The 12,356-nt window shown below is 36.9% G+C and overlaps 1 protein-coding gene across 7 annotated transcripts in view; it reads left to right on the forward strand.

Annotated features, from left to right (window-relative positions):
* The window catches only part of lmo7a (LIM domain 7a), a 77,016-nt gene that overhangs the window by 30,500 nt on the left and 34,160 nt on the right, over positions 1–12,356 (forward strand). For all 7 annotated transcript variants that reach the window (XM_042494953.1, XM_042494954.1, XM_042494949.1 and 4 more), the window contains 3 exons: positions 6,974–7,004; positions 9,862–9,975; positions 11,501–11,711. In XM_042494953.1, coding sequence (XP_042350887.1) covers positions 6,974–7,004; positions 9,862–9,975; positions 11,501–11,711 — 356 coding nt within the window. The remainder of the gene's footprint in view (positions 1–6,973; positions 7,005–9,861; positions 9,976–11,500; positions 11,712–12,356) is intronic.

Consider the following 12,356-nt stretch of genomic DNA (forward strand, 5'->3'; position numbering starts at 1 on the left):
TTGACTTGTAGTTTCACACAGGACACAGACACCTGTCTCCTGGGTCAAAGTCCTGTGTTTGTTGGACACCTCTACCTGCCTGAAGCTGAATGTGTTTTTATACTACATCCATGGCTCTGTGCGCCTAATAATGATGTGAATGGACTTATATTGGAGTTGGTTGTGTTTTTGTGTTCTCTGGGAGTGAGACCAGGCTAAAACTTTACTTTTTTTTTCTTTCCCACTGCTCTCATAGCATCGTTTTCGGCAGCAGCAGGCAGCTTTTTTTAAAGCAAGAAATCTCTTGAATCTCACTGTTCACCACCTGTTCAACACTAAACAGCGAGCAGGTACAATTAGCAACTATTTGGAGAATTTAGTAGAGCATTTTACTTCTAAAGGGTCAGATATTTCCCTCAGGAGTTGGTGGAGACAAAACAGAGTGAATATTGGAATTACATTCATCAGGTGACAAAGATATGACTCCAAATAAATGATAGTGTTGCTCTGTATTTGCTGGATGTGCACATAAGCAACTCTTTGCTACCCAGATGGCCATATCAACATAAAAGTCTATATCACATTTGTGTTCACACCTTGTTTCTGCTGCCTCAAAGTAGCCAAAAATTATTTTTTTTGTCAGTTTAAACTAAATTTTGCTGTTAGTACTTCTATACTTTTACTTGAGTGCCGTTATGTAATGGAGTGCTTTTAGACTGTAGTATTACTACATTTAATGAAGCACAGAATGGCTATGAGCCCAGCTTTGCTCTGTGACCTCCAGCAAGTGACAGAACAAATCCCCCGCTGAGAGAAAGTCCAAAGTCTCGCTTGTAGCCACCGTTTGATTAAGCAAATTATTGACAAGAGTTGACTGCTCTCCAAACCTGAAAAAAGAAACTGCACTGGATTGGCAGGTACAAAATACAAAATTGCCCTTTGAGGAATGCCAGTGACCCTTTCCAAACAATAGATAAAGGGGAGTGGCTTTGTGGTGTGATTAAATGATTCAGATTATGCAATGGCATCTCTGGCTCCAGATCAAACCAAATGTTTGAACTACCTGAAGGAATGTGCCATTTCCCAGACAAATTTGGACTGACTTCACAGCCTGTTATCAGAATTTATTCAACATATATTGTGCCTCACGCCTTCACTGTGCTGGTATTTATGGAGTTGTGACAAAGTCTAAATGTCCCTCAGTGAGGTGCATAATGCAAAAAAGACAAAGTGCCCTGTGTGTGTTAGTATTTCGGGTGTGGTTCACTGAACTGGCACTGCATGTTCTGGTTTCATGGTTTAATATATGGCACCGCTGTCACTTCTTGTTGCAGTGTTGTGTGAACTGTGGGCAGATTGTGAAACCAAACGCGCAATGATGGTGAAAGGCCAATAAAGTTTCTACACCGTGGCTGTAAAAGGCCAACACAAGGGTTATATTTGTGCTCCGTAGCTGACTCGGGGAGAGAAATGTCAGCCTCACCCCTCGCTAACAGAGGCGGCAGTGTCTCCGATAAGTACGCCACAATGATGCCCAACACTGTCTCACCCACAGCTGATTCCTCTATTCAGGCATCCTGATGCTTGAGAGCATCTGGGTGTGTCTTTAATTCCAAACTATTTCATTACAATGAAAGAACGCAGATGAAGGATGTCACGTGTGGTGTTGTTCAATGCTGCAGAGCAAGTGATCCTCATTGCAAAGGTATGCTTCTGAATACACGTGCACACCCATTAAGAATTTGGTACTCTTTGTCTTTTGGATGTTTTTTGTCTCAAGGAAGCTGACTGATCTTGTATGTGGCCATACATGCATTGAGATTTTAGAGATGTAAACACAACTTTGCCTCGGTTGCAGCTCAAGGAAGATTGACTAAATTAGAGCGATCATTTACTTTGGCTCATGTTAAGAAGTTATTTGTCTAACATTTGAATAGTGGCTTATATTTCTTCATTTGTATGTGTTTCTTTTTGTGTCTGGTTTGTGTTGGCAGAACACGCTCTTCTACTCCTTCAAGTCAAATGAGATTAATTGTATGTTCCTGCACAACAGTGTCATGCAGTTCTGTGTGATGCAATTTCAAAAACTCAGTCAGGTTGATAAACATTATCAATTACACGCTTGTTTTGTCAAGTTATTGTATAAAGTATAACTTTCATTAATCTAGGCATGAGAGGATATGAAAATTTCAGGTTTCGTTGCAACAAAAATCGGGTGGGGGGGTGGATGGGTCCTCCACTAGAAAATTTCAAGCATGAAAACTTTCCTGCATTCTGGTAAATTGTTATGCAACAATTTGTGTTATTTTTGCGTAATTTTATGGTGAAAATGTATTTAATTTTTTTTTTATAATTTAAAATGATAATAGTATGAAATAATTTTGCATGAATTATAGTATGAAATAATTGAGGATTATACTTAAAACATCATTCTGTTTATTATTATTATTATTATTATTATTATTATCGTTATTATTATCGTTATTATTATTTTTTATTAATGTTATTCTGGGTTATCCTTTGGTTGATCTAGGATAGCCTTGGGCTTCAGCCTATTTCTATTTTTAGTTATTGACTGAGAACATTTTTGTGAAATAATCTTTGTTTCTCATGATGCATATAACTGGAATAGAATCATGCATTATGCATATGCACGCTGTTTTTGCACAACATCCTTTATTGTTGGTTGTCCAGCAGTCTCTTTGGGTGCTGATTTTCATTTCCTGTCAATAATTTAAATTTGAAGTACAACACAGTGTGCCAGTGTTAGCCAGCTGTCTGATTTTCAACTGTAGCCCTTCAGCATGATGTTTTGAAACCTAAAAAGTGATAAAATGAACTTATTATTATTCCAGCTATGTTGCATCATCTCTCACCCCTTGACCTCAGTCACAGAGTGGTGATTTTATAGTGTGCAAGCGTGCAAAGGTTAAGACTTACGGCTGAGATGGCTGGCTGGTGGAAGTGAAGAGGGCGTCCTGTTAATTTGTCAAGCTGTAGGGTTTCCTGTGAGAGCTCCGTACTGTAAAGCATGTTTGCATTGTGTAAACGGGTCAGCCGTTTCAGGGACCAAGAAGTTTCCTGTTTACTTCCTCAAGTAGAACCTGTTCCTGTACCAGTGCGGTTTTTATCCTTGAAATAAGTTGTGTGTTTTTTTTTTTAAGTAAAGTAAAGAAGTGACTTGTTGCTGCCACTTTTTTTTTTTTTTTTTACCTCTGTTGAGTTACTGTGATCTGTTATATATGCATATACCTCTGCTCATTTATATGGTTGGTTGCTCAAATCAGGCTAGGATTTCTGTCAAAAACTTAGAAAGCAGGCAATGAGCAACTTCAAAAGAAATGAGCAAGAAAAAGTCACAAGAGAATTACCTGAAATTAGCATTAAAAAAAGAAAGAAAGAAAATAGAAGCAAGGAACAAACACAGGAAATGACCTGAAAAAGTGCTATAATAAAAATAAGATTTTTTTCTCTAGCCTAATTTAAAATATATCGTAATAATAACTATAAACGTAGTTTTATTGATATTTTAGCTATTTGATAATGTTCTCTCACTCACTTTCTCTTTTTTTCTTTTTGGCTAATTTTCAGGTAACCTCTTACTATTCTTTTGCAATTTGCAGAACACTTCATGCCAAATTGTATATTGCCTTTTTTCCTCATGATTTTGAAAGAAATCAAACCAGTTTGCTCATGTTTCAAAAGTTAAAATAGAACAAGAAAACCGACGTAGATCCAGGTTTCAAAGGGTTAAAAATTAGATATTTAATCTCAATGAGATTCTCCCAGGTAAATAAAATGGCATCGTAAAATAAAAGCTTTTTTTTTTTAACTTTGACATATAAAACAAACCAAAGGATCTAACAAAAGATTATCACATCTTCACAAAACATTAGCGCTACACAAACAGACAGCTTCCTTCTCCTTCAGAGCTTTAAAACCAAAAACAATGTTGGTTATTTTAACTGATAAAACTTTTTCACAGGGCTACTCCCAGCTTGTACTCTCCGTGCAGAGCTTTCAGACTCAGATGACGTTCTGTCGTTGATTGTGCTAAATCATATGAGCACTCAGCTGATTCCTTCAGTCCCGAGGCTACGAAGGAGGCCTGAAAATAGCCTTTATATATTTTCCCTTCTGTTCAGATATTACCACCAGACATAAATAAGCAGTACGGGAAGCGGTGTGGTGGTAGTTTTGGTATACAGCTCCTTTTTTTTCTGGATCTGGCTACCACTGCTATAATCTTAGACTTTGTTACTGCGTTCCAAACCACACAAGAGAAAGCATTTTTCTTTCTCCTGCCTCTTTTATTGGGCCTATAAATTTGCAATATGCCAAACTGGTAACCGTCCATTTCAGTTTTTGCTGTTGGCGAATTAACATCTTGGAAGCCCCTGGTGTGAGATGACGCATGCTGCTGTGGGAAAGTTGATCTCCTTCCCGTCCCACTGCTTTAACCCTCAACAGTTTGTTGTGTTTCATAATCCATTTTTAATGCCAAATCTTAATCTGATACGTAACTCTAGCTGTGAGATTAATGTAGTGGAGAAAAAATGTTCCTACATAAAAATATATCTGAAATGCAGTAAAGTAGAAACATAAAGTAACAGGAAATGGAAATGCTCAAGTTAAGGGAATACTTAACCCCGTCAATGATCATTTGTGTGTCAGTTATTCAGCCCGTATTACGCTGAATTTGTAAAGAAAACGTTGTTTTTCTCACATGCTTCAACAGTAAACGAGGAATCCAAAAACAGAAAATTCTTGATAAATTGAAGTGACCGGGAGCCCAAATTTAACAACAGAAAAATGATCACAATATCCATTTACAAACTCTCACACAATTCGTGCAGCCTATTCAAAGTCTCACTTATGAAATTGGATGCTCACTTCTTCCCAAATGCATGCATTTTCTATAAAACCGTACTTATTAAAATACTTCTGCATAAACAGTCTCTCGCACTGATGACTTTGGTGGCTGCATCTTCATCTGTCTGGAAAACGTGAGGTTGGGCGCTGGGTGCTGCTCTTGTGCCCACTCTGTCAGCTTTCATGAGCCTAGAGGCGGGTTACGTCTGAGGTTGCTTAGCGACCACAGCCAGCACTGTTTCATAGCCCTCTTACCAGAAATCCCGAGTGCAGAGCTGATCTTGTTCCAGGCGTTGTTTCGTAAGTGTGTAGTCAGCCTAAAATAATGTCAGTGGCACTGTGAAGCTCTGAGCAGCCCTGCACTGAAATGATCAACTTCTCCTCCATATTTATCACAGACTGCGGTTGCGCATCGTGTCAGCACCACTCTGGATTTTGAGCTCGCCTGCTGCGTCTATATTGAAAACAATAGATTTTAGGGTGCAAACATGCATGGCCCCTTTAAAGGCATTGAATTCAGCAAACTTTGAAAAAGGTCATTATTGTTATTATTATGTCTTAAATCAATCTTTCTGAAATCTTAAAAATGCTAAGACATTGGAAGTAGGATTTTATATATTTTTTGTTTTTTGAATACATTTTATTTACACCATTTTTTTCCCCAATAAAACAATATTAAAACAAGTAAATACAATGGAGAAAATAAAACAAATGCGAAACAAACCCGGAAAAAAAACAAAGAGACAATAAAGAAACAAACAGGCAGCACTGCCTCAAAACAAAGGAAAGAAAATATTCATATACATGTCAAATCACTGATGCAATGACCAACAGTGTCAAAAATGAAGTCCGAGAGACCAGAACCAAAGAGGATCAAGGCAGGCCCAATACAAGCTAGGATAGCAAAGTGCAAGTGTGTGAACACAAAAATGAATCTTTTTCTGTGACGCCGCATTTGTAAACAATAGTTAACAGCTATTTTTTCATATTTTAAATAATTTACCGTACCCTCCCACCAATTTCTGCTAGCGTGAGTAACAGATGTACAAATGATCATTTTTATGGTGAAGTTTTCCCTTTAAGTACAAATACCACAAATTTGTACCACTGAATGCCACATTGTACAGTCAGTGCTTGTGTTGTAGTCACATCTGACTACTTGGAGCAATACTGATTTACAAGATTGAAATAATGTTTTGTTTCCTCCCCCTAAACTAAGCAGCCAATAGGTACTTGAACTTGTTTGATTGACAGGCAGTAGTCTTTGGCGTCAACACCGTACATGCGCTTCATTCTCGGCAGGTGCACTGGTTACACTGCATGCTGGGAAGGGGCTGTAAGATATCCAAGTACTCTTGGTCAGAAAGGCATGTGTGACTATTGTATTACCACATGATATGAGGAATGTGCAGCACGGACGGAGGATGTGAAGCAGACTGTATATCTTATTCTGTCACCGTTATGGTTTCTGCACGTACTGTAGCTGTTTTTTTACTGTTTATTGACTTCTCGAAATTGACACTACAGTCAGCTTAGGTGACAGCGTACATAAGAAAAATGAGCTACGGGGTTTGCAGGTTGTCACTGTGAGTTTTGTTTGGTTTCACAGGAGCAAGAATGAGCTGACATTCCTGTGAAAGTGATTTACTAACCGCCAGGTCAACTGTCAAACCCCAGAAATATGACTGAAATTTGGTACGACCTGGGCAGCATGTATGGGGCTTTGTTGCTCTAACAGTGGAGCCGTGTTTAGTAAATCATCAGTTATTAGTTTTAACATTATTTATAATCAGAAACAAAAGCCTTTTTGTGCCCCTAAACTTTAACTAGATGTTTTTACAGCTGCTTGATTGTGTGATTAGTGCAAAAATAGAAACACACACACGTATAACACTCAACTTTATGGCTCACAATTATTTTTCCAGAAATGCGCGTTTGTTTTCCTCCCAGGCTTTGTGTTGTTGTGTGAGAGTGAGTGAAGGGCTGGCAGTAGTCTGGATTGTGCTCTCACTTTCCAGCCCTTTCACTGCCCAACACAGAGACCCAACAAGCATGCCCTCTGTTCTTTTATTGTCATTTTCTCTCACACATGCACCTCTGTTTTGTGCTCTTTCTCTCGCAGGCATCAAGAGACCAACAGGAGGCTGAAAAATGTGAGTGGAAACATATAAGTTGTGTTTTGATTTTGTTTTTTATCTGATTTTTTGACCTGTCATTTGATATTAATAAAAAAAAATATTTGTAATCCTATTCAGGTGGAGAATAGATCCCTTAAAGGGGAACTCCACTGATTTTACACATCAAAGTTTTGATAAAATCTGATTTTTGTCTCAAGTTATGTCACTTCAGTTAGCATCAATTTAGGCTGAAGACTACTAGTTGGTGGAGTTTGAAAGAAGTAAATTTACTCAGAACCTCTTCAGCCTGTTCCTCATCTCTGTTTGAGACTAACAGCTCAAGGCTTCATTAGCTGCTACAAGCATTCACACATCCAAGCCAATCAATCAGTGGTTGACAGTTATCGGTAAAAGAACGACCACGTTGGGAAAATACTCTCTTTCAAGCAAAAAGTCTTGCAAAATGTTATTGAAAATACTAAGTAAATAAGTATAATTAAGGACATATACTAAAAGTAAAAGTACCCAATGTATACAAATCTTAAAAAAAAGAAAACCACACAGCCAAAAAGACCTCACAAGCACAAAAAATAGAAAAAAACCAACCAAAACAAAAATGAAATTATTAAAAAAAAAAACACCCCAAATCTTAAAGGTATTATTAAAAATATTAAAAAAAAACAACCCCAGAAATGAAAAAAGAAAACCCCCCAAAGAAAAACACCCCAGCACAACTTAAAATTATTAGAAAAATAAATGTAAAAAATACCCGTGACCCAAAACTCAAAATTGTAAAATAAAAACAGAAAAAAACGCTCATAAACATCATAATTATAAAATAATAATAATAGATGAAAAAACCTAAAAACTATATAATATATATATATATATATATATATATATATATATATATATATATATATGTCAGTCAACATAGATATAAATTAATTTTCTGTCAATTGACTTATTGGTCAGTCAAGCTGTATTAGTATAAACTTTTTGGTAATTTAATTTTTTTTTAAAATGCCTATTTTCTAAACTCGTCTTATCTTTTTTTTTTAAATACTCTTGATTTGTCAGATATCTAAAACTGTCAGATAAATGTGGTAAAGTAAAAAGTACAATATTTCCCTCTGAGATGTATTTGAGTAATTGTATAAAGTGGCATGAAAAGTACCTCAAATTCATACTTAAGTACAGTACTTGAGTAAATGTACTTAGTTACATTCCAGTTGCATTGTTGGTAATGTAGGTGCAGGTCTTGACGAGAAAGAAGCATAAAATAAAGAATACGATTTCTCTGGTTTTGCTTCATCAATTATGAGTCGAATAATGATGAATCTAAATTTTCTGACTTTATAGTCTCTTGAATATTTTGTACGCTGTTAAGATGACATTTAATGTGATATGTAACTTTTAGAGCTTAAACAACTAAATATGTGATGGTAACATTTAATTTTGCTTTACTGTTTACACCTACTACTTTTTGGGGCATTTTTTGACATGAAATAAAGGGAAGGCCCTTCTGTGTTTGATAGCGACACACAGGGCATCCTACAGAGACGTTAATGTTGCAAAACAATCACTGTTTCGTTTAGGCAACAAAACTTCTTGGATTGATTTAGAAGAAGGATCATATTTTGGGTTAAAATAAGTATGTTTATGTTTGACATGTTTACATCAGTGGCCTGCATAATGTGTGAATGTTGAAACAACAGGATGTAGGTATGTAATTTACTTAGTTACTTGAGTTACTCAAGTTACATAAGTTGCGTAAGTTATGTGAGTTGCTTAAGCTATGCAAGTTATGTAAATTATGTAATTTTGTTTTAAAAAAAACCTGTTTGGATTCAATTAGGACAGGAACTTTGACAGCTAGCAGACTGTGACGAGATATTTGCTGAATTTTAAAAAATGTTCATTGGATGTTTATGTTTATCGCTCACTGCACCTTTATTTTCACATTGGATACTATTAATAATAACAATAATTACTTTATTATTAAAGCCAAACAATAATGCTGAATTAAACTTATCTATGGCCAAAAAATTTGCAATTTAGAATTAAGAAGAGATCTGAGGCAAGAACATTTCAGGTGGAAGTCAGACAATAATGAGAAATATAGATATAAACAATTAAACAACAAAAATAACAATAACAACCCATACAAATAAGAGTCAATAAAATTCAATATAAATATAAGCAATAAATATAAGCAGTAATAATAAAAATAGACATGATCAAGACAGAATAAAATAATTAATTAAAATATAAATAAAAAGGCAAATTGAAATATATTAATTCAATTAATTAGCTTATCTTAACACCAACCCCAGATTAAACTTGAGATATCTTTTAAAGGTCTTGCCTACAAGTTTAGGCATCAAAATAAGACACTAAGCATTTAAATAGCTCCTTTTGAGTTTACATTTCTAAATTTTGATTTATATTTTCAAGTGCCAGTTAAGCATCATATTTCTATTCACAGTTCCATCATGTTTGATCAGTCCAATATTATTTCCCCACGTGTCCGCCTGACACAAAACCAAAGCGCTGATATGTCAGTTTGCACCGTATCGTGTAATAGGGGGAACGGCATCGTTGATGTAGTGATGATTGTTGTGCTCCAGTGCAGCACATTTACCTGATAATGCGAACACAAACAGCAACAGAGTATTCTGGATGAGGCTGGAAACAAGAGCAGGGCAACGGCTGATATCACCTTGTGTCAGTGTTGCAGCTATCACAACAATCACCTGCTTTAGCTCTGCACAGAACATCCGTCAGCTAGGGGAAGGGTATCACTATAATGTGATGTGCTCTGCTTGATAATAATGACTGATTTCCACATAAATGTGTGATTTTATTAACCTATTTGTCTTCCTCTCTTCAGGTTTTGATCACCATTTACTGGCTGGGGAGAAGAGCTCAGTGTGACCGCGTCTATGATGGACCTTACCTGAATTTCAAGGCATTTGAGGGATTATTGGGCACAGCACTATACAAGGTAAAACTCTCAAAGGATTATTATCCGTCTGAGCTGTCTTATCTGTGTCGTCATGAATGAAAAGCTTAACCCTTTAAAACTGGAGCTAATGGGGGTTTTGATTTCTTCCAAAAGCATGGGGATAAAGTAATAAGCATCTTAACATGACTTGGCCCAAAAATTAGTGAAACAAAATGTAAAAAAATAAGCAACAAAAAAAGTGAAGAAAAAGTTAAAAAAAAATAAATAAAAAATACACGAAAACGGCCTAGAAAAAGTGCAGAAATAAACAATGTCTTTCTGTAGCATAATTTGAATATAAAATTACTGTACTTGTTATTTAAGTTTTCAGGACATTTTTTTTAGAGAATTTATCATTTATTTATATCCTACCCCCTTTTTTAAAACTAATTTTCGGTAATTTTCTTGTCAAATTGTGAGACATTTCTTGGCCAGTTGCCTTTTTCTCCACTTTTTGGAAGAAATCAAACCAACTTGTACAGGTTTGAAGGGGTTGAAAAGCTTGTGAATGGCATTTAAATGTAGCACAAGAAAACTGATAAAATTTTGCCTACATTTTTTGTGTTATTTGGCCCCCTTCCTGTCGATATGACATCATATGATACCAGTATCATAGCTGTAGCTGTAGAACTGGTATATGACCCCTACATCCTACACACTGGACCTTTAATAATCTTCTGGAAACCTAAAGTGGCATGAATGAAATCCTCTTTTACAGCTGCTGCCCAGTACATTTCCGTATCCTCCCTGGTATGTCGACTATGTGCAGAAGAATGGCTATTAAAGGCCAAGGGGCCCTCAGGTTGCTGGCCACTAAAACCAAAGCCACGTTAAGTCATAAATGACCTGATCCCCTGACGCGGCTATTTTAATCTTGTTTACAGCACGGCGCACAGTTTGCACGGGAAAATCTTTCCTTGAAGGAGCCCGTTTCCTCCTCTCTGCTCATCCTCGTGTTGAATTTGGCACGTTGCTTTCACACAGATTTATAGGTGGCAGTGTGCGAGGCCTCTGTAATTCAACTGACTGCAGGGATTTTCAGTAATAACAGTTGGTTGCCACACATCTTGTACATTTAGCTATGATAATCCAAGTTCAGTGGCGCGGGTTTAGGCTGGGTTTAGTTTGTGGACTTGCATTGTCTGGTAGGATTACAGATCTAAAAACCGTTTTCTTTTTAAAGTGGCGGACAAGTTTTGGCTTGCTGGTTAAAGTGGCTCCGGGGCTTGCTTATGTGTTTAAGTGCAATAACATTTTCTTGATGCCGTAAACAGTCATCAGGGTGTGTAGATGATGTTTGTTTTGATGGAGATGACAGTGAGTAGAAAACAATGAGGTGATTCTGTTTAAATGACAGCATGCATCGCCCCTTATAGACAGTATGGAGTGTATGTTTACAGTAACTGCAAGAATGAGACTTCACACTCTACCTGGGAGATCTCTTACGCACCACACACACAGCGGAGCTAAATATTGTAATTGGCACCCTGTTATCTGACTGTGTGTGTTTGTGTGTGCATGAAAGGCTCTGCAGGAATCGTCCAGTCAGAAAGGCAGCGTCCGAGACAGCGGTTTTGGAGACAGCTGGTACTCGGAGCGAGAGGAGTTCTTCCAACTGAGAGGAGGAGGAGGAGGTGGACACAGGAGAGACGACTCTTTGGACAGCTTGGACTCTTTGGGCTCCCGACCACAGAGCATCTCGTCTGATACCACTCTCAAAGGCGGCAGCAGTGAGGGTAGGAGACGTCATGTCCTTTGGATCTTTACACAAACATAATCAGACACATGGTTTTCTGACAAAAACTTTAAAACTTTTTTTTTTTTTTTTTAATTTTCATTTTAATGCTGAGTTTAGGGTGTTTTAAAGAGCAGTGTGTGAGATTTAGTGGCATCTAGTGGTAGGATTGCAGATTGCAGCCAGATGAAACTGGTTAGAATTCCTTCAGTGTTAATTAATCAGGATGTTTTAACCGGGAGCCAAATTATGGCTCTTTGAGGTCTCTTTCTCTCTAAAACAAACAGGCCAGGTTAATAAAAACTGGTAAAAATAAATAAAACACTTTCATTTGACAATTTTTTTAAAAAGTCCTAGATAGACTGCTAGCCCAGCACCTGCTAATGTGTGCTCACCATTATATTTGTGATAACTTAAGATAGAAATGTTCAGGAGGTTTTTACTGGGAGCCAAATTCTTCACAGAGGTCTGTTTCTTGCCAAAAAATGGACTTAGTAATTTAAACTGGCAAAAATACTGGATAAAGCAGTTTGATGTTAAAAAACAGTATTTTTCTAATGCTGTTTGGCTCAATGAAGAGGGGCTGCTGTATTTGGTTTGTCCTTTCTGGGCTGACGTAGAAACACGGGCAATGCAGCAATCTCTG

Source organism: Plectropomus leopardus, chromosome 10 (genome assembly GCF_008729295.1).
Source record: "Plectropomus leopardus isolate mb chromosome 10, YSFRI_Pleo_2.0, whole genome shotgun sequence".
Classification (NCBI taxonomy): Eukaryota; Metazoa; Chordata; class Actinopteri; order Perciformes; family Serranidae; genus Plectropomus; species Plectropomus leopardus.